Source organism: Oncorhynchus nerka, linkage group LG12, assembly GCF_034236695.1.
Source record: "Oncorhynchus nerka isolate Pitt River linkage group LG12, Oner_Uvic_2.0, whole genome shotgun sequence".
Taxonomy (NCBI): domain Eukaryota; kingdom Metazoa; phylum Chordata; class Actinopteri; order Salmoniformes; family Salmonidae; genus Oncorhynchus; species Oncorhynchus nerka.
The window spans coordinates 26,398,191-26,418,192 of NC_088407.1; the positions used below are offsets into that span (position 1 = coordinate 26,398,191).

General features: G+C 41.2%; 1 protein-coding gene and 1 pseudogene across 1 annotated transcript; both read right to left on the reverse strand.

Moving 5' to 3' along the window:
* Positions 1-2,204: 2,204 nt before the first annotated feature.
* Positions 2,205-4,091, reverse strand: LOC115138020 (uncharacterized). Its single transcript, XM_029674409.2, has 6 exons — positions 4,012-4,091; positions 3,494-3,859; positions 3,037-3,387; positions 2,817-2,945; positions 2,629-2,678; positions 2,205-2,506 (listed from the first exon to the last, which is right to left on the reverse strand). The coding sequence occupies exons 1-6, from the start codon at positions 4,052-4,054 to the stop codon at positions 2,375-2,377; spliced, it is 1,071 nt and encodes a 356-aa protein (XP_029530269.1). The 5' UTR covers positions 4,055-4,091; the 3' UTR covers positions 2,205-2,374.
* A 3,890-nt stretch (positions 4,092-7,981) lies between these two features.
* Positions 7,982-20,002, reverse strand: part of LOC115138023 (uncharacterized) — a 28,706-nt pseudogene continuing 16,685 nt past the window's right edge.

A 20,002-nucleotide genomic window follows, 5' to 3' on the forward strand; every position in this document is an offset into this window, starting at 1 on the left:
TGTTTATTGGTTGTGTGGTGCATTGGCACAATAACATGTTGGTGGAAAATTCATTGAATATATTTTATAGAATTATCAACATCAACATTTTGAAAATCAGATTCCCCCCTAGCTGATCATTGCTTGCAGCCGGCTCTGATCGTAGTGTAATGAAACAGGCAGGGAGAGTGAGCTCGTCTGTGGTGGTGGGCAAACCCTCAACCTCCTGGCTCGTAGCCCTGTGTGTTACCTACTCTGCCACAAAAGCATGCGGAAGTGGCAAAGTTGATATCCACATTTATAAACGCAGGGTCGCTACAGTTATTGTCATTTGTGGTCGTAAACATTATTTGGAGTTAATTCTGTGAGGGGGAAGGGCGTTACATTTATTTTACAGTACAGGGGAGGGTCATGGGAATTTTATGTACATTTGACCGACCACCTCAATTCGGTCTTATGTGGCAAAATTGGATTTTTTATATTTTTTTATATTGGATGAAAGTAGAGACTCAAAATGAAATGTCATACACTGCAGTTGAGGATCAAGTAAATCTGGGAAAGTAAATCTGCTTTGAAAGTTGATAACCTTTTGAATGTTTTGGTACACCTACTGGAGACCTCTTCTTTGTCTACACCTGTTCAGCATCTTTCACACCCTCTGTCTCTGATAAACACACACTATAAGAAATAAAATCTAAGTTTATTTGTCACCTGCACAGGATACAGGTGGGCCTGCTGGAAGGTGTAAAAGCTACAGTGACATAGCTACTTGCATATTTGCATATTAGCAATATCAAAAATAGGAAGTGTCCAGATAAAAAATATTGTGGATAAACAATAGATAGGCTCGTAATATTTTTTGTATTTATATTTACAAAAGTGTGTTATTAGGCACATGAAAGTGCACATGTTCCAGATGGCATTTCTGGCAAAAAAAACACATTGAGATAAAAATACTATTAAACGTTTAAATGCCTCTCCTGTGAAGTAGTGACTTGCGACATATGCCTTGTTTCCTGAAACGGGTCACAAATATATATTTGAGTCAGTTTAATAAATAACAGTTTTGCTTTGGATGTAATCTGTCAGGGGCAACATGAACAGCAAGTAAAGATAATGATAACAACAGTGACACCACAAAGACATCCTGCTGAAAACCACATAGAGACATAGAGAGCAGGTATGAGGGGCCTGTCTGCACAAAGCCAGCAGGCCCACCTGACTAAAGCGTAGACACAATCTCTTCTTGGGCTTACAGAAGACTGCAGAGTACCTATGAACTTGTTGTGTAGGGGTGGGTGTGATTGACATGCTATCAACACAACTTAAAGAGGACAACACATTACAGAGGAGAGATGACTTGAATAAATAGGTTGTTTCCCATTCTTATTCAACTACTCCCTAGAATTCAATAGAAAACTACACACAAACACATGAGTAATTTTCTTCATCATATAGAGATCACTCTGCTACCCATTTTATTTTGAATGATTGTGTGTTTCCTCCTGGTAACTAAGCTACACTTTATAATAACATAGTTGATGTTAGTAGTAATGATCCAGTGATGATGACTACCTAGACTGTTTGATACAAGTAACTCTATGATTCTGAAATGGATTTATAGCATGATACAGATGTGTAATATGCATGTAATCAATTACCTCGTTAAAGATTCTCAACCGAACATTGTCTTTATTGGGCCTTTGTTGACAGCTATTATGACGACGCACATGATCTATCACGGGAAAGTACATTTTCAATGTTTCTTAGTGAAAAACGTTAACATCTGGACAATTCTAAAAGTTGCTGCCAACTCTGAAGTTAAAGCAGTTATGAGGACTTCTATGTACACTGTTGCACCCTATTGAAAGAGAAATGAAGTACACTACTTCAACCTGCACATATGCATATTCACATTTTCTATTGTTTGCGAAAACTTCTTAATTACAATGTGTACATTGTCATATTTGGATGATATGTTCGACACTATCAGCTCCCTTCAAAATATACTCGGCTAAAAAGTATATTTTTAGTTCAGGATTTTCTCATGATGAGAGTGAGTTGTGCTCTCAGTGACATGGATGTTTGTGGTTTTGATGCACTGAGGTGTGTGAAGACTAGCTACGAATGCTATTGTGCATACCATGCAATCAGGATGCAATGTCCATGCAAACTTACCAGTTAAACTTGAAGAATATGAGTGAAAATCAAACAATACATAAAAATGACAGTGAATTCATGTTTTATTTGATCTAAAATGAGCAACAGTATCACAACAGTAATGTAAAAAGGAGTTAGACAGAATATAAGCAATTGCAACACAATTATAATGATATAAACACAGTGTTTAACAGAAAAAGCTATGCAAGTCTTAGAGGAGTGTTTTGTCCATGTTTTAGCACCTCACCCCAGAGTACTCCGTGTCTCTCTCCATGGCACTCCTCTGTCTCTGGGTCTTTGGCTTCTTGTGGATGATATTCAGAGCAGCGTAATGGACCGACATGAGTGTGTCATCATCTTCTTGATCCTAAGAGGAATAACAAAGCAAATTCCAAAGACTGAAATTGGAAATTTGATAGAAGGATCTGTTTACAGTTCATCAAAGTAATACTCACTATACGTGAGTAGTTCACTATAAGGTCTGCATACCTGGTCATGAGAACTGGGGACTGTCAGACCACTTGGCTGAGGATGCGTTCCTTTTAGACAAACATGAAGGAATCATCATCATCAACATCATCAACATAAAATGAATTAACCCAGTTTCATGACTAAAACATGTAATGTGTACCGCACCAACAGTTTAATCATATATTGTGGTTAATGATAACGCTTACCACTGCACAGCAGAAAGGTTTTCTTGGTACTCTTATACATAACACAAGCAAGGACAATGATGATGATGACACACAGAGCCAACGCTACACCGCAGTACACCAAGAGAACACGTTCCTTCTTACAACCATCTGTGGAAATACAGACAGGAAATTCAGGACATTTTGTTCAAGCATGGATAAAATATTAGAACATTTTAGAAATGTCAGAAATATCACTAACAGTCCATTTCCAGCTTGGTCCCTTTCCCAAACAGTATCTCCCCACATGAGGCCACAGCACAGTAGTAAGTCCCAGCATCAGAGAGGCTGAGGTTTCTCTTGGGGAGGTTGTAGACACAGCTCTGTGTATGAGACCCAGCATCAGGGCTCTTCTCACACTGATCTCTCCTGTCTCCATTGTTGTAAATGATTCCTGGATGGGATTTTCCTGAGCCATGTCTGAACCAATAGACACTGTGTTCTCCTGCACAGGTCTCAGTATGTATTGTACAATTCAGAGTCACAGAGTCTCCTGGCTGGACTGACTCAAACACAGGCTGCTGGAGCACAGACATGCTGTTGGACTCTGAACCTGAAGAGAGTGACGGAGTAAGATCATTGTGTGTACATTTTCTTTGACTGCTAGATTAATTCATTTACCATTATATGAACACACATTAGGTTGCGACTTAAGTTACCTTTGACAATTAAAGAAGTTCCTTCTGCAAATTTGAGTTCGCCCTCTTCCATAACACCACAGTAGTATGTAGCTGAGTCCCCTGACTCTGTCTTGGAGATGCTCAGGTTAGAGCTGTCAAATCCTCTCTTCACACTCAAACGTTTAGTCTCAGTAAAGTCTTTGTTAAAGTTTTTGGAATAAAAACTAGTTTTAGTGCGATAATATGATGATGCCATGAGAAGAGGCTTCTGTCCAACAGTTTGCTTGAACCAATAGACCCTGACCATCAAATTAGATTGACAAAAGCAAGTGAGAGATACACTTTGTCCCAGTTGTGTAACTATCACAGGGTCTGGTTGGATTACATCCTTGTTAAGTACACAACCTGTGAAGCAAACAAACTAAATCAATCAGACAAAGTTATAGTACAGAATTATACATTATTGTCATTATTCAGACTACATAGTCATTCAAATGGATTCAAAAAGACTATGATGTAAAAAAGTAAAAGGATCCACATGTATATTTCTTACTTACCCAAATTGGCGTAAAACAAAAAGATTGTCCAATATATAATCATAATTTTACTGTCCTTTCTGAACTGTATAGAGTGTGGGTCTGACAACGGGACACCTTTTATATGATGACACTCATTGGGTAATCATTATGAAGTAGGTGGAAACTCTGAACTGAGTGATATTATTGGCTGTCTGAACAGGCATAAAACATGTGATAAAAACTACAATCTAACATGTGTCCTGTGGCATACCATAGTTAGAGCAGCCCTTCAAATGATGTACAGTCAGAGTTACTGGTTTGTATTTTTTCATCAGTTGGGTCGGTGGCTGAGACTACAGGTACATATGTCCTCTTTGACATACACAGGGGGTTTGCATTGTATTTCTCACTTCATGTCTGTAGAAGGCAGTTCAAGCTTTCAGGAGGAAGTGAACTCTGGTGAGGTTGGCACCTTTTTGACAAAGTAAAGATGTGATCCTTTGATACCCATCATCAAATTCATTGTAGAATACCACATCACTCAGGTTCTTCAAAGATTTAGTGATGTACTGAAGCACCATGCCAGTGGTGAGTTTGTACCGTAGCATGTAGTTTGTGTTCTCACTGGTTATGTGACATTCAATAGTCACATTGTCGCCCAGCTTTGCATTCTGGGAAGAAGTGGGCTGAACAAGAACTGGTGTTTGACATGCACCTGTAAAAAAACAATGATATTTACTGCATTTATTACATTTACCAAACACCTATAGTAAGCACTTTAAATGTATAGTAAACATGTATAACATTAGTCATTTGAGTTAGATGTTACTGACATGCTTTCCAGATTAAAAGAAAGGTTAGGAGTTGATTTTCCTTGCTTGCTCTTTCACGGGATGAGATTGACCTGTGTAAAATGCAGTCTCTCTACAGAGAAGAATGGAAACCTGCGTTTGCGTTCAATGGTTCATTTAGGGCTGCCGAGTGGCACAGTGGTCTAAGGAACTGCATCTCAGTGCAAGATTTGTCACTATAGTACCTGGTTGGAATCCAGGCTGTATCACATCTGGCCATTATTGGGAGTACCATAGGGCGGTGCATTGTAAATAAGAATTTGTTCTTAACTGACTGGCCTAGTTAAATAAAGGTTTAATAGAAATCAAATCTAAGGTACCGTCTGTTTTTCATGGTCAGATTTCATTGGCTGAACAATCGATAGGCGGCCCAGTAGGCCACGAATGGAACAAACACCATACTTTCATGTTGTTGTATAGCTTGATTCTGTATTGCACAACTTTATGACCCAACTGTGACCTAACTACACCTCATACTGTCTATTGACATGTTTTCTGTTTCTCTGTGTTATTAAGTGACTGTGTGGAAGTCATAGAGGCCCTAGAGGATGACAGTGTCATAACATGTGGCCAACCAGGTCCCAACTACTGTATGACTCCCATGGACCACAATGGCAAGAACAACAATGAACAACTATGTACTGCAGCTGGCCAACAGAGGGCATGTCCACCCAAAGTAAGAGACACAACAGCAAGAGTCAATTGATCCCTTAAATGTTTTTCTTGCCATTGTGGTCCATGGGAGTCGTACAGTAGTTGGGACCTGGTTGGCCACATGTTATGACACTGTCATCCTCTAGGGCCTCTATGACTTCCACACAGTCACTTCATAACACAGAGAAACAGAAAATGTGTCAATAGTCTTTACTTTATTCTGTAATGTATTGACAGATAAAATCCCTCCCATTGTATAATTAGAAGGAGGCTTTTTCTTCTTGGTCCAGATGATGATGATACTTTACATCACACTTCAGACCATGGTTTGTGTTTAACTACGGACTTCATATATCTAGGTCAAATGACCTAATAAATAGTTAATATAGTTTTTTCATAGATTTCTGTAGAATATGTATAGATCTTTTGCTGCCTCATTAAAATGGTGTTCTATTGTTGATAAAAAGGACAACATGTAGAGCAAAAGTGTATGTCATACAACTGACTGAGATATCCTGCTGAAACCAATTAAAGAGAGAGAGAGAGAGATAAAGAGAGAGAGAGAAAGAGAGAGAAAGAGAGAGAGAGAGAGAGCGTCCTGTGTAGAAGCCAACAGGCCTTACCAAACTGTAGATAGCTACAGCCTCAAGTTTTGTTCATAGCAGACCGCAGAATACCTTTAAATAGGTTGCTGTGTATGTGAGTGGGTGTTTGGCATGCAATCAGTAGGCCTATGTCTTAAAGAGAAAACAAAGAAGTAAACCTCCTACACCACAACTGCATTGTATTTTCTGTAACATGATGGATGGGACCACCTGACTTCACATAAATGAGAACATTGACCTTTACCTTGTAAGCATTGTGTTTAGAGACCAGTGTTGCACTCAGGGGTATGAACAGTACTTTGGCCCTGAGAGGAAAAGTATAGTGCAGTGTGTTGCTGCAGGTCAGTCTTCCTGTGTTAACGGTCTGGAAAGTCACTGTAACTATGACCATAGAGGAGTGTGAACAGAATGCATTCTGAGTTCAATTTATTCATATTATTTTAGCTTAAAACCTTTTTGGGATAGGGGGCAGCATTTTCACTTTTGGATGAATGGCATGCCCAGAGTGAACTGCCTCCTACTCTGTCCCAGATGCTAATATATGCATATTATTAGTAGTATTGGATAGAAAACACTCTGACGTTTCTAAATCTGTTTGAATGATGTCTGTGAGTATAACAGAACTTATATGGCAGGCGTAAACCTGAGAAAAATCCAACCAGGAAGTGGGACATCTGAGGTTTGTAGTTTTTCAAAGCTTTGCCTACCGAGTACACATTGAGATATGGATGAGATTGCACTTCCTAGAGCTTCCACTAGATGTCAACTGTCTTTTGAAACTTGAATGAGGATTCTACTATAAAGGAGGGGTTCATGAGACCTGTTTGAGTCAGTGGTCTGGCATAGTGCCTCGGTCTCATGACGCGCGCTCCCGACAGAGTTACCTCGCGTTCCAGTGCTTTTTCTGAAGACAGGAATTCTCTGGTTGGAACATTATTGATGTTTTATGTTAAAAACATCCTAACGATTGATTCCATACATCGTTTGACTTGTTTGTAAAGGACTGTAACGGAACTTTTCGAGTTTTTGTCTGGATGAATAACAAGTGGCTATTTGGACATAAATGATGGAACTTTATGGAACAAATCAGTAATTTATTGTCGAACTGGGATTCCTGGGAGTGCCTTCTAATGAAGATCATCAAAGGTAAGTGAATATTTATGGTGTTGTTTCTAACTTTGTTGATTCCAAAATGGCGGCTATTCCTCTGGCTGTTTTGGGTTCTGAGCGCCGTTCTCAGATGATACTTTTTCCGTAAAGTTTTTTTAAAATCTGACACAGCGGTTGCATTAAGGAGAAGTCTATCTTTTTATTCTGTGAATAACACTAGTATCTTTTATCAATGTTTATTATGAGTATTTCTGCTTAAATCACTGGATGTTTTGGAATCAAAACATTACTTTACGTAAGGCGCCAATGTAAACTGAGATTTTTGGATATAAATATGCACATAATTGAACAAAACATACATGTATTGTGCAACATGATGTCCTATGAGTGTCATCTAATGAAGATCATCAAAGGTTAGTGATTAATTTGATCTATATTTCTGCTTTTTGTGACTCCTATCCTTGGCTGGAAAAATGGCTGTGTTTTTTTGACTTGGCAGTGATCTAACATAATCATATGTTGTGCTTTAGCTGTAAAGCATTTTTGAAATCAGACATGATGGGCAGATTAACAAGATGTTTATCTTTCATTTGCTGTATTGGACTTGTTAATGTGTTAAAGTTACATATTTCTAAAACATATTTTTGAATTTCGAGCACTGCCTTTTCAGCGGAATGTTGTCCATGTTGTCCCTGCGCTAGAAAGGTTAACAGTTGATAATGCTTTATTTATCTTTACACATGCATATCAGATGTAAAATGAGTTGGACAGAGAAGTAATACATTCAATTATTTTTACTTTATATTACACTTGAAAGAGTCCATCACATTTTACTGAAGCATTCATATAGAGATAGTTATTAAAGAGCTATCTTGCATACAATGACAACTGTTTCATTCATCCAGTTCTACTGTCTGATCCCAGAGTACACCGTCTCTTCCTCAATGTTGCTTCTCTGTCTTCTAGACCTGTTGTTCTTGTTGCTCAGATTCAGAGCTACATAATGGAGACTGTCTGCATCTTCGGCCTGTGAGAAACAGAACTATATTTTTAACATGAATTGTAATCGGGGTTTTTTGCGAGCTGACTGAGGTCCTATTTTCATCACAACACAGAACGATTCATGCTTACCCCTGCGTCTGACTGGGAAACTGTAGGACCTCTTGTCTGAGAGACCAGTTCTGAGAACAGCGACACAAAAGACTATAAATCCTGCCACGTCGTCCACTTTTGCTACATTCAGAGATGGCAATATCTAACTTTTTAATCATTTACCTCTGCACTTTCTCTTGTTCATCTTGTACATGATGCTAGCAAGTGCAATGATCAGGATGAACGAAAGAGCCAATGCTACACCCAGGCAGTACACCAAGAGAAGAGGGTCTGCTCTATGGCCTGTGATGATTAAAACAGTGATAGAGGGAACTAAGTATAGATCATAGATTTCTGTAGATTGTCTAATCTGAAAGTCTGTATTTTTTAAGAGACTTTAGAATGAGACCTCACCTCCAAATGAACCTACCCTCAATATCCAGCTTGGTCCCTTTCCCAAACAGTATCTGCCCACATGAGGCCACAGCACAGTAGTAAGTCCCAGCATCAGAGAGGATGAGGTTCCTCTTGGGGAGGTTGTAGACACAGCTCTGTGTAGGAGACTCAGCCTCAGGGCTCCTCTCACACTGATCACTCCTGTCTCCATGGGTGTAAATGATTCCTGGATGGGATTCTCCTGAGCCATGTCTGAACCAATAGACACTGTATTCTCCTGCACAGGTCTCAGTGTGTATTGTACAGTTCAGAGTCACAGAGTCTCCTGGCTGGACCGACTCAGACACAGATTGCTGGAGCACATTCATGTTTCTGGACCCTGAAACTGACAAAAAGGTCAATTAACCCATAGATTTTCTAGAATATCATGATCACAAGTGTTCTAACTGATCATTTGTTAAATTATAATCTCACCTGATTAAGAGTATACCTCATATTTTCACTGTATATGTCTAATTTCAGATTTAAAAAAAATATTTCTCTTTACCCTTTACAATGAGAATGGCTCCTTCTCCAAACTCCATCTTATTGCTATAAGAGCTCCCACAGTAGTAAGTGCCTGAATCTGACAGCTGCATGTCTGAGATCCTTAGGTGATTCTTTTCTTGGCCATTTTCCACCGAGAAGCGAGGGTTATCCTGAAACTCATGGTAGAATGTTGCGTTCCTTTCAAACTTATTGACAGTTGAGAAGAGTTGAAGTGTATCTCCCAAGGTTTGCTTACTGCCATGTCACTTTCTTGAAAGCAATGCAATACCACTGTGTCTCCAACGTTGGCTGACATGAGACCACTCTCTTGATGTATGGATGAAGACTCAGTACCAGCTATTACATCAACTAGAGAACATGAAAATATAGTAACTATGCTACAGGTTACCCCAAATACAACTTTAGATTGTCAAAGTGTCTGTAAAACAATAATTTAAAACCCTGTGTCTCCAAATCAAGTGTGGACATCACATAAGAAAAATATTAAGGATTTCCTTACCCATCTCTACGAGAAGTGGAAATATCAGACACAGTGTGATCATCTTTAAAGTTGTCATCCTCTTCACAACTTGTCTTGAGTGGAAAAACTCTACCCCTGTGTACAACACTTCAACAATCGAGTTACAGGTGATTGGTCGAACTGGACGCGTCATTTTTGTTGATGCCTCATTCAGGCGCGCCCATGTCCTCCTCATGTGTATAGTACAGCTCTGTCTCACAGATTGTCCTGGCTGGACTGAATCATAATAGTTGTTTTATAGGTAGATTCGGATCATTATAGATTTATTACAAATGAAGTACTTATTATTGAAGTTTGGCATCCGTTATTCTTTATCACTGCAGCTACTGTTGTAAAATAAAGTCATAGTTGTGACCTTTTTGGAACATGTATGCTATGACACTGTCATCCACGAGGGCTTCTATCACCATACAGCCACTCACCCTCGCCAAAACCATCTATGGAAAAAAACACAGCAAACACAATACAGTCATCTTCTTTTAGTGATCTCTCATTCAGGATTTACACTCAGTAGAACAGATGGATAGAATACCCTCCCATGATATTGTTATTGAGTAGGTCCATGGCTCTAGAGGCCTAACATCACACTTAAAATCAGGGTTTGTGTATGACTAAGAACTACAAATCACTAAGTCAAATGACCCAATAAATATCTATTTGTGTATTTTCACAGATTCCAGTCAACTATGAATAGATAAAGCGGCCTTATCAAGAGTTGGTTTACTGTTGGTTACTAAAATGGTTAACTTGAAGAGCAAGTGGAGTATAGACTAAGTTCAGTATGAGAGAGGTAACAGCTCTGAGACAGCCAGCTGAAAACCACAGAAAGAGAGAAACAGAGAGAGAGAGAAATAGGGGGAGAGGGATAGAGGGAGAGGGAGATAGCGGGAGAGAGAGAGGGAGAAAGAGAGGGGAAGAGAGAAGAAGAAAGAGAGGGGTGAGAGAGGGAGAAAAAAACAGAAAGACAGATAGAGCAAGAGAGAGAAAGCGAGAGAGAGTGAGAAAAGGGCCCTGTGTGCAACAGGCCAGCAGGCCCTAACAAAGCGTAGATACAGACCACAGAGTACCTGTAAATAGGTTGCTATGTACTGTGAGGGGGTGTTAGTGGCATGAGAGGGGAAACAACTGTTAAACCCTAGAACTTAACGTGGAACTGATACCGTTTAAACTACTTTCCAGAAATGAAACAGATATCTGTCCAAAATATCAAATTTGCACTTCATGCTTGAAAGCCATCTTTATAACATGTTTTCCCATTCAAATGAATATAGAAATGTCTATGAATGTATGATAACATGAACATTAGCATATCTATGTGCTCGCTTGTCAGGGGCGTTCTAGGACTAGATATTGGCCTTTCGAACACAGCAACTAATTTTTTACCTTGAGGCCCCCACCCTGGCCCATTTTTATAATTGAGGCCCCCACACTGGCCCATTTTTTCCCTTGAGGCTGCCATTATTAACCAGAGTGATATTTTTGCGTGAAAATCCCAAGTTAGATGGGCCCACTGTGCTTAAAATGAACCAGCCCATCGGACATTTGCCCAAAATGCTAGATGGCCAGTCCACCCTTGTCGCTTATCACAAAACGAAGAAAACAAATGTGTGTAATATTCTTCATTTGGTGTATAATACATATACTACATGACCAAAAGTATGTGCACACCTGCTCGTCAAACATCTCATTCCAAAATCATGGGAATTAATATGAATTTGGTCCCCCCTTTTCTGCTATAACAGCCTCCTCTTTTCTGGGAAGTCTTTCCACTAGATGTAGGAACATTGCTGCAGGGACTTGTTTCCATTCAGCCAGAAGAGCATTAGTGAGGTCGGGGACTGACTTTAGGCGATTAGGCCTGTCTCTCAGTCAGCGTTCCAATTCATCCCAAAGGTTTTCGATGGGGTTGAGGTCAGGGCTCTGTGCAGGCCAGTCGAGTTATTCCACATCGATCTCAACAAACCATTTCTGTATAAACCTCTCTTTTTGCACGAGGGCATTGTCATGCTGAAACAGGAAAGGGCCTTCCCCAAACTGTTGCCACAAAGGTTGAAGCACATAATCATCTAGAATGTCATTGTACAGTATGCTTTAGCTTTTAGATTTTCCTTCACTGGAACTAAGGGGCCTAGCCCGAACCATGAAAAACAGCCTCAGACCATTTTTCCTCCTCCACCAAACTTTACAGTTGGCAGTATGCATTGGGGCAGTTAGCGTTCTCCTGGCATCTGCCAAACCCAGATTTGTACGCCGGACTGCTAGATGGTGAAGTGTGATTCATCACTCTAGAGAGCACGTTTCCACTGCTCCAGAGTCCAATTGCGGCGAGTTTTACACCAGGTGTGTGTAATGATGAGACAAGTCCAGGGTTGATGAGTGAAGGGCGTTTGCCAGTAGTAGGTTAGGCAGCAGCTAGAAGGCCGACGACGCCGAACACCTGAGCTGGACAGGAGGGGGAGCCAAAGCGAAGGCTGATGCGACACAGACAAACAATTCTTGTGCTGACATTGCTTTCAGAGGCACTTTGGTACTGGGTAGTAAGTGTTGCAACCGAAGACGATTTTTACACACTACGCTTTTCAGCACTCGGTGGTCCCATTCTGTGAGCTTGTGTGGCCTATCACTTCACGGATGAGCCATTGTTGCTCCTAGATGTTTCCACTTCACAATAACAGCACTTACAGTTGAGCAGGGGAGAAATTTGAGAAACTGACTTGTTGGAAATGTGGCATCCTATGAAAGTGCCACATTGAAAGTCACTGAGCTCTTTAGAAAGGCCAATCTACTGCCAATGTTTGTCTATGGAGATTGCATGGCTGTGTGCTTAATTTTATACACCTGTCAGCAACGGGTGTGACTGAAATAGACAAATTCACTCACATACTTTTCTATATATATTATATTTGATATGTTTTATGGTGCTAAATCCATGTCACTTACTCTTTAAAGTGACTGCGTAAGGCCTAAATAAATACAATCACCTTCCTTTGTCTTGATTATTGTTAAATGCTTTATCACAAGCCAGTCCATGTCAAATCATTTACTTTATTCATTAGTAGCTACAGTTACAGTAATACAGATAATAAAGTTTTAAAAAACTGGAGTCAATAAAGACTTTTGTATTGTTTGTATTGTATTGTATGGAGGCTGGCACAATTTCTTATGTGATATAAAGAACTAATACTGTATACATTTTGACACAGTATATTGTACAATTGTTATAAACAAAAGTAAGATGTGTCACTTTGTCAGACTGTGTGCGCAACTGGTCAACTGGAGTCAGGTGCAGGAGAGCAGAGATGAGTGAACGGGCACACTTTAATTAGCAGAAGCAAAAGAGTCTGACGGAACAGCCACAACACTCCAGCCAAAGGCAAAAGCGAATAGCGCACTAGTCACACAAAATCATGTACAACAATACAATACCACGGGTTCAAAACAATGCCCGGAAAAAAACAGCCTGACGCGTCACACAATAAACTTAACTAACAATTACACACACAGACACGGGGGGGGGGCAGAGGATAATATACACGTAGAGTGTGAGGGTGTGCGGGAAAACAAGACAAAACAAATGGAAAATGAAAGGTGGAGCGGCGATGGCTAGAAGACCGGCCGCATCGACCGCCGAGCACCGCCCAGACAAGGAGAGGCACACTTACCTTTGATGTCCTTCTTGGTCCCGTATCTAACCTGTCAGTAAACCTGTTTCCTATACAGTGATATCTGATTATATGCATAGCTACCTAATGTTCAAGACATAGTATTCAAAAAAGTGCAAAAGGTACTGATTTTAGCATGATGTTCAATCATCTAAAGGTGACTTTCTTGAGCTTCACAATTAATTTGAGATACTTTCAAATGATTTGGACATAATGTGCGACAAATGCTAATATCGGTCCCATGACTTGAATGGGATTTGTGCCACAAATGCTAAAACATTAGCATTTGGAAACAGTCCCAGGGAAACTGAACCAAAGCATGGATTGCTGTCATTTCTTGTCCATAGAATGCTTATAGGGTAAGGAAACCAATATGTAACTATCCAGTTTAAGTGGACCAATGCTTACTGTGTAGGATATGTTGTGCAGGGTGTGTGAAGCATAGACACTGTTTGGTGTCTAGATGATCAATTCATTTTGTGGAACCATTGTATAATTTTCTTTCACCGGTTGGATTTATTTTTTATTTCACCTTTATTTAACCAGGTAGGCTAGTTGAGAACAAGTTCTCATTTACATCTGCGACCTGGCCAAGATAAAGCGTAGCAATTCGACACATACAACAACACAGAGTTACACATGGAATAAACAAAACATACAGTCAATAATACAGTAGAACAAAAGAAAACAAAAAAGTATATATACAGTGAGTGCAAATGAGGTAAGCCATGGAAATAAATAGGCCATGGTGGCGAAGTGATTACAATATAGCAATTAAACACTGGAATGGTAGATTGGCAGAAGATGAATGTGCAGTTAGAGATACTGGGGTGCAAAGGAGCAAAATAAATAAATAAATAAAATACCAGTATGGGGATGAGGTAGGTAGAGAGATAGATGGGTTGTTTACAGATAGGCTAAGTACAGGTGCAGTGATCTGTAAACTGCTCTGACAGCTGGTGCTTAAAGCTAGTGAGGGAGATGTGAGTCTCCAGCTTCAGAGATTTTTGCAATTAGTTCCAGTCATGGGCAGCAGAGAACTGGAAGGAAAGACGAACAAAGGAGGAATTGGCTTTGGGGGTGACCAGTTAGATATACCTGACCAGTGAGCTGAGATAAGGCGGGGCTTTACCTAGCAGAGACTTGTAGATAACCTGTAGCCAGTGGGTTTGGCGACGAGTATGAAGCGAGGGCCAACCAACGAGAGCGTACAGGTCGCAATGGTGGGTAGTGTATGGGGTTTTGGTGACAAAACGGATGGCACTGTGATAAAGAACGTACAATACTGAGGTTGCAGTGTGAAAACAGATGCATTTTCTTCAGTAAGAATTGTTATCTGGCAAGCATACGATACATTTTCAAACAGAGTACAAACAGTAAAGAGCTACAGTTACAGTACAAGGACCTGCACAGGCTCTTGGTCTGACACCCAGTTATCTTCCTTAGACTTGGCCCAACCCCATGTAACAGTTACAGTTCTCCTGATGACCAATAGGAGGTCTGTTTGGTTTACAACAGGTCTTGATATGTAGCAGGGGGAACAGTGGTGGAGCACCATGAGTGTATATGGGGGAATAACATAGACTTGTTTCATTCTGTAGTGTATTTTTATGTCATTCTCATTACCTATTATTCACAGAATCATGCTCTAACTGAAGTGTAACACCTGTCGGTTTAGTATGGGTGTAACGGTTAACTGGCAAGACCTTCTGGATGCAGCCTGGGATAAATAGATAAATGCTATTTAGAAACTATGAGCTAATGATTGTAGTCCAATAATTAATTCAACCTGGCCTTCTAGTCAGTTTTGGCGATAATATACTGTGAGGGTCTGTAAGGGTTTTCCTGTGGTGAAGTAGAGGAGGACCAAAACGCAGCATGGTTATATTGATTCATGATTAATAAAAACAGATAAACATGAACACTACAAAACAATAAACGTGGAAAACCAAAAACAGCCCTATCTGGTGCAAAACACAGAGACAGGAACAATCACCCACAAACACACAGTGAAACCCAGGCTACCTAAGTATGATTCTCAATCAGAGACAACTAATGACACCTGCCTCTGATTGAGAACCATACTAGGCCGAAACATAGAAATACCCCAAAACATAGAAAAACAAACAGACTGCCCACCCAACTCACGCCCTGACCATACTAAATAATGACAAAACAAAGGAAATAAAGGTCAGAACGTGACAGGGTCTTACATGTCAGTGGACTGTATTGCTAATTGTCATTGTCATGAACAACAAGAGAAAACAGTGAGAGCACACAGACATCCTGCTGAAAACCACATACAGAGAGGGTGTGTAGAAGGCTTTCACGCCTGTCCAAAGCATAGTAGTGGCCTCGTTTTGTGCTTACAGGAGACCAACGGGTTCAGGTACGTGTGAACAGCTAACTGTGTGCATGCATGGGTGGTTGTGTTTAGCATGGTAACACCCACGTTTTGGGTCAGTTTAAATCTTCCCTTTGCAAGCTCTCTGCACACACATTTATTCATACACACATTGGGTATTCACACAAAAGATGGAAGAAGTCTATTTTAGTCAGTATCAGTTGTTTAAATTGATATTTATTCATAAAAAAAGAAGCCACATATCAGTTCGCAGCCATTAATAAAAAAATGCAATATCAAACTCAGAAATCTCAATAAATTATAAGTTGCATTAGATAGTGATGATATATCCAACAATTACTGCAAAGACAATCTAAGCTCTACAGACATTGGCCTTAGCTTTATGTATCTTCTGGTGAGGTAGATGATGATGAAGATGGTCAGACAGCAGAGGAGAACTCCAGTTCTTATGATGGAGAGAAGTACCAGGATTCTCATCTGTGGATCAGAGTGACCACATTCAACATCCAGCTTGGTCCCGTTCCCAAACAGTATCTCCCCACATGAGGCCACAGCACAGTAGTCCCAGCATCAGAGAGAGTGAGGTTCCTCTTGGGGAGGTTGTAGACACAGCTCTGTGTAGGAGACCCAGCCTCAGGGCTCTTCTTCTGACACTGATCACTTCTGTCTCCATGGTTGTAAATGATTCCTGGATGGGATTCTCCTGAGTCATGTCTGAACCAATAGACACTGTGTTCTCCTGCACAGGTCTCAGTGTGTATTTTACAGTTCAGAGTCTCATTGCTGTACAGACTCAGACACAGACTGCTGAGTAAGATGATTGTTCCTGGAATCTACACCTTTTACACAATAAATCCAATGTTCTAATAATTGTTTGTTATATTACAAAATAACCACGCGGAGAGCCTGATAGTCACATGATAATAAATATTTATCTTTTTGAGATTTTTACATTTAAGATTACATTTAAGTCATTTAGCAGACGCTCTTATCCAGAGCGACTTACAAATTGGTGCATTCACCTTATGACATCCAGTGGAGCAGCCACTTTACAATAGTGCATCTAAATCTTTTAAGGGGGGGGGTGGTGAGAAGGATTACTTTATCCTATCCTAGGTATTCCTTAAAGAGGTGGGGTTTCAGGTGTCTCCGGAAGGTGGTGATTGACTCCGCTGTCCTGGCGTCGTGAGGGAGTTTGTTCCACCATTGGGGGGCCAGAGCAGCGAACAGTTTTGACTGGGCTGAGCGGGAACTGTACTTCCTCAGTGGTAGGGAGGCGAGCAGGCCAGAGGTGGATGAACGCAGTGCCCTTGTTTGGGTGTAGGGCCTGATCAGAGCCTGGAGGTACTGAGGTGCCGTTCCCCTCACAGCTCCATAGGCAAGCACCATGGTCTTGTAGCGGATGCGAGCTTCAACTGGAAGCCAGTGGAGAGAGCGGAGGAGCGGGGTGACGTGAGAGAACTTGGGAAGGTTGAACACCAGACGGGCTGCGGCGTTCTGGATGAGTTGTAGGGGTTTAATGGCACAGGCAGGGAGCCCAGCCAACAGCGAGTTGCAGTAATCCAGACGGGAGATGACAAGTGCCTGGATTAGGACCTGCGCCGCTTCCTGTGTGAGGCAGGGTCGTACTCTGCGGATGTTGTAGAGCATGAACCTACAGGAACGGGCCACCACCTTGATGTTAGTTGAGAACGACAGGGTGTTGTCCAGGATCACGCCAAGGTTCTTAGCGCTCTGGGAGGAGGACACAGTGGAGTTGTCAACCGTGATGGCGAGATCATGGAACGGGCAGTCCTTCCCCGGGAGGAAGAGCAGCTCCGTCTTGCCGAGGTTCAGCTTGAGGTGGTGATCCGTCATCCACACTGATATGTCTGCCAGACATGCAGAGATGCGATTCGCCACCTGGTCATCAGAAGGGGGAAAGGAGAAGATTAATTGTGTGTCGTCTGCATAGCAATGATAGGAGAGACCATGTGAGGTTATGACAGAGCCAAGTGACTTGGTGTATAGCGAGAATAGGAGAGGGCCTAGAACAGAGCCCTGGGGGACACCAGTGGTGAGAGCACGTGGTGAGGAGACGGATTCTCGCCACGCCACCTGGTAGGAGCGACCTGTCAGGTAGGACGCAATCCAAGCGTGGGCCGCGCCGGAGATGCCCAACTCGGAGAGGGTGGAGAGGAGGATCTGGTGGTTCACAGTATCGAAGGCAGCCGATAGGTCTAGAAGGATGAGAGCAGAGGAGAGAGAGTTAGCTTTAGCAGTGCGGAGCGCCTCCGTGATACAGAGAAGAGCAGTCTCAGTTGAATGACTAGTCTTGAAACCTGACTGATTTGGATCAAGAAGGTCATTCTGAGAGAGATAGTGGGAGAGCTGGCCAAGGACGGCACGTTCAAGGGTTTTGGAGAGAAAAAATTGTAAACAAAAAAAATCTAAGACTGTACAGTACACTACTTTTGAATAGGGCCCACAATATTTGGAAGCACACTTGTCATTTGGTTAATGCTGTGATCCATTATATTTTGGCCCCCCGACCATCTGCTCAAGAAAAAATCAGCCCGTGGCTGAATCTAGTTGATGATCCCTGCCCTACAGTACATAGTGCACTTCTTTTGACCAGAGCACACAGGGTGCCATTTTGGAAGCTCATTTGTCATTTGGTTTATGCTTTAGGTAGCACAGGAGGTTGGTGGCACCTTCATTGGGGAGGATGGGCTTGTGGTAATGACTGGAGTGGAATCAGTGGAATGGTATGAAATACATGAAACATATTTACCAGGTGTTTGATGCCATTCCATTTGCTCCATTCTGGCTATTATTATGAGCTGTTCTCCTCTCAGCAGCCTCCTGTGGTAGGTAGTCTTGATGAGTGCATGTCCTTACTGCACCCTCATGTCCGTCTAAACAATGAGGACATGAAAACAACCGTGGGCCATAAGTGTAAGACGTCAAAATACCCCTGTGACATTTGGTCATCAACTTCTTCTGAATCCCTCTGTTCAGAACAAATACAGAAATTGAAAAAGTGCATGATGACCAAAGACATCACAAGGATCATCACAGGCCTTAGAAACACAATGAGACAAATTATCTGTATGCAAATCAAACTGCATTGGTAGCAAACTATAACACATAAAACACATCATGTCACAGGAAATATGAGGTGTGAAATCAAAAGTACCTAAGAAAGAAATGTGTATGCCAAACGTATGAAGGCATGAGGTCTGTTTGTTGAGTGGAAACTTCTGACCACAGAGATCTTTGTATGAGGTGTGTGTTGTTTTCCATCCCTGTTCATACCAGCGAGGTGACACTGACCACAGGCCGAGGATGTAGCGTCTGCAGCGAATGCATCAGATGAGAGTCTGCAGAGAAGATTGACACCTGCCTCTGCACACTCAACATTAGAGCAGTAGGTCTATTGTTTATGGATGAATTCACTCTGCATGCAAATGCCTCAAGGATGCACTGACTGAAGTAGACCTACAAGAGCTCCAAAGTCTTCAATATGATGACGTTGTGCAGGTGTCCCAAACCCCAGGTGTCCAGCATTCAATTAAATTCAAATGTATTATTGTTTAGATGAGAGAGCGAGAGAGAAGCCTGGGGTAGTTTGGTTTTGGTCAGGTATTTGTAGTCTGGTGGTATAGATGGAAAGAGATGTGAGGCATGATTGGTGAGAAGAGAATGTGTGCGATTTAGATGCACAGAGAGCGAGAGAGTCAACATCATGCACACAAACTACAAAAAGTATTATTTGGTACAATTTGTTAGTTTTAGTGGATATTTCCCCATAAATATATAGTGCAGTACATTACCACAAGTATTATTATGTAATCTTATTTACACAGAATTAGATATATTACCACAGGGCTATGTCATCTTTCATTTTAAAAGATGGTAAAATACTGGGAATCTATTCTATAGTTATTTAAAAAAAAAAGTATTCTACTGTCTTTCAGACAAATGTCATGAGAGGCCCAGTGATGTTCACCTCAGCAGGTCTCACTCAACACTGGGCTCCTTCCTGTCACTCACACTACAGCAAGTGATGCGTTGCTCATTGGCCCCTCCTACTCTACCTCTAACCATGATGGCTGTCAAAAGGGGATTTTTAACAACTTGAAATAGGGGGCCAGAGCACAACAACAGTCAATTATAAAACAACTTTTCAGTGTATTACATTTGTTCTTCTTCAGTGCTAATCAAATCAACATTAAAACATGATC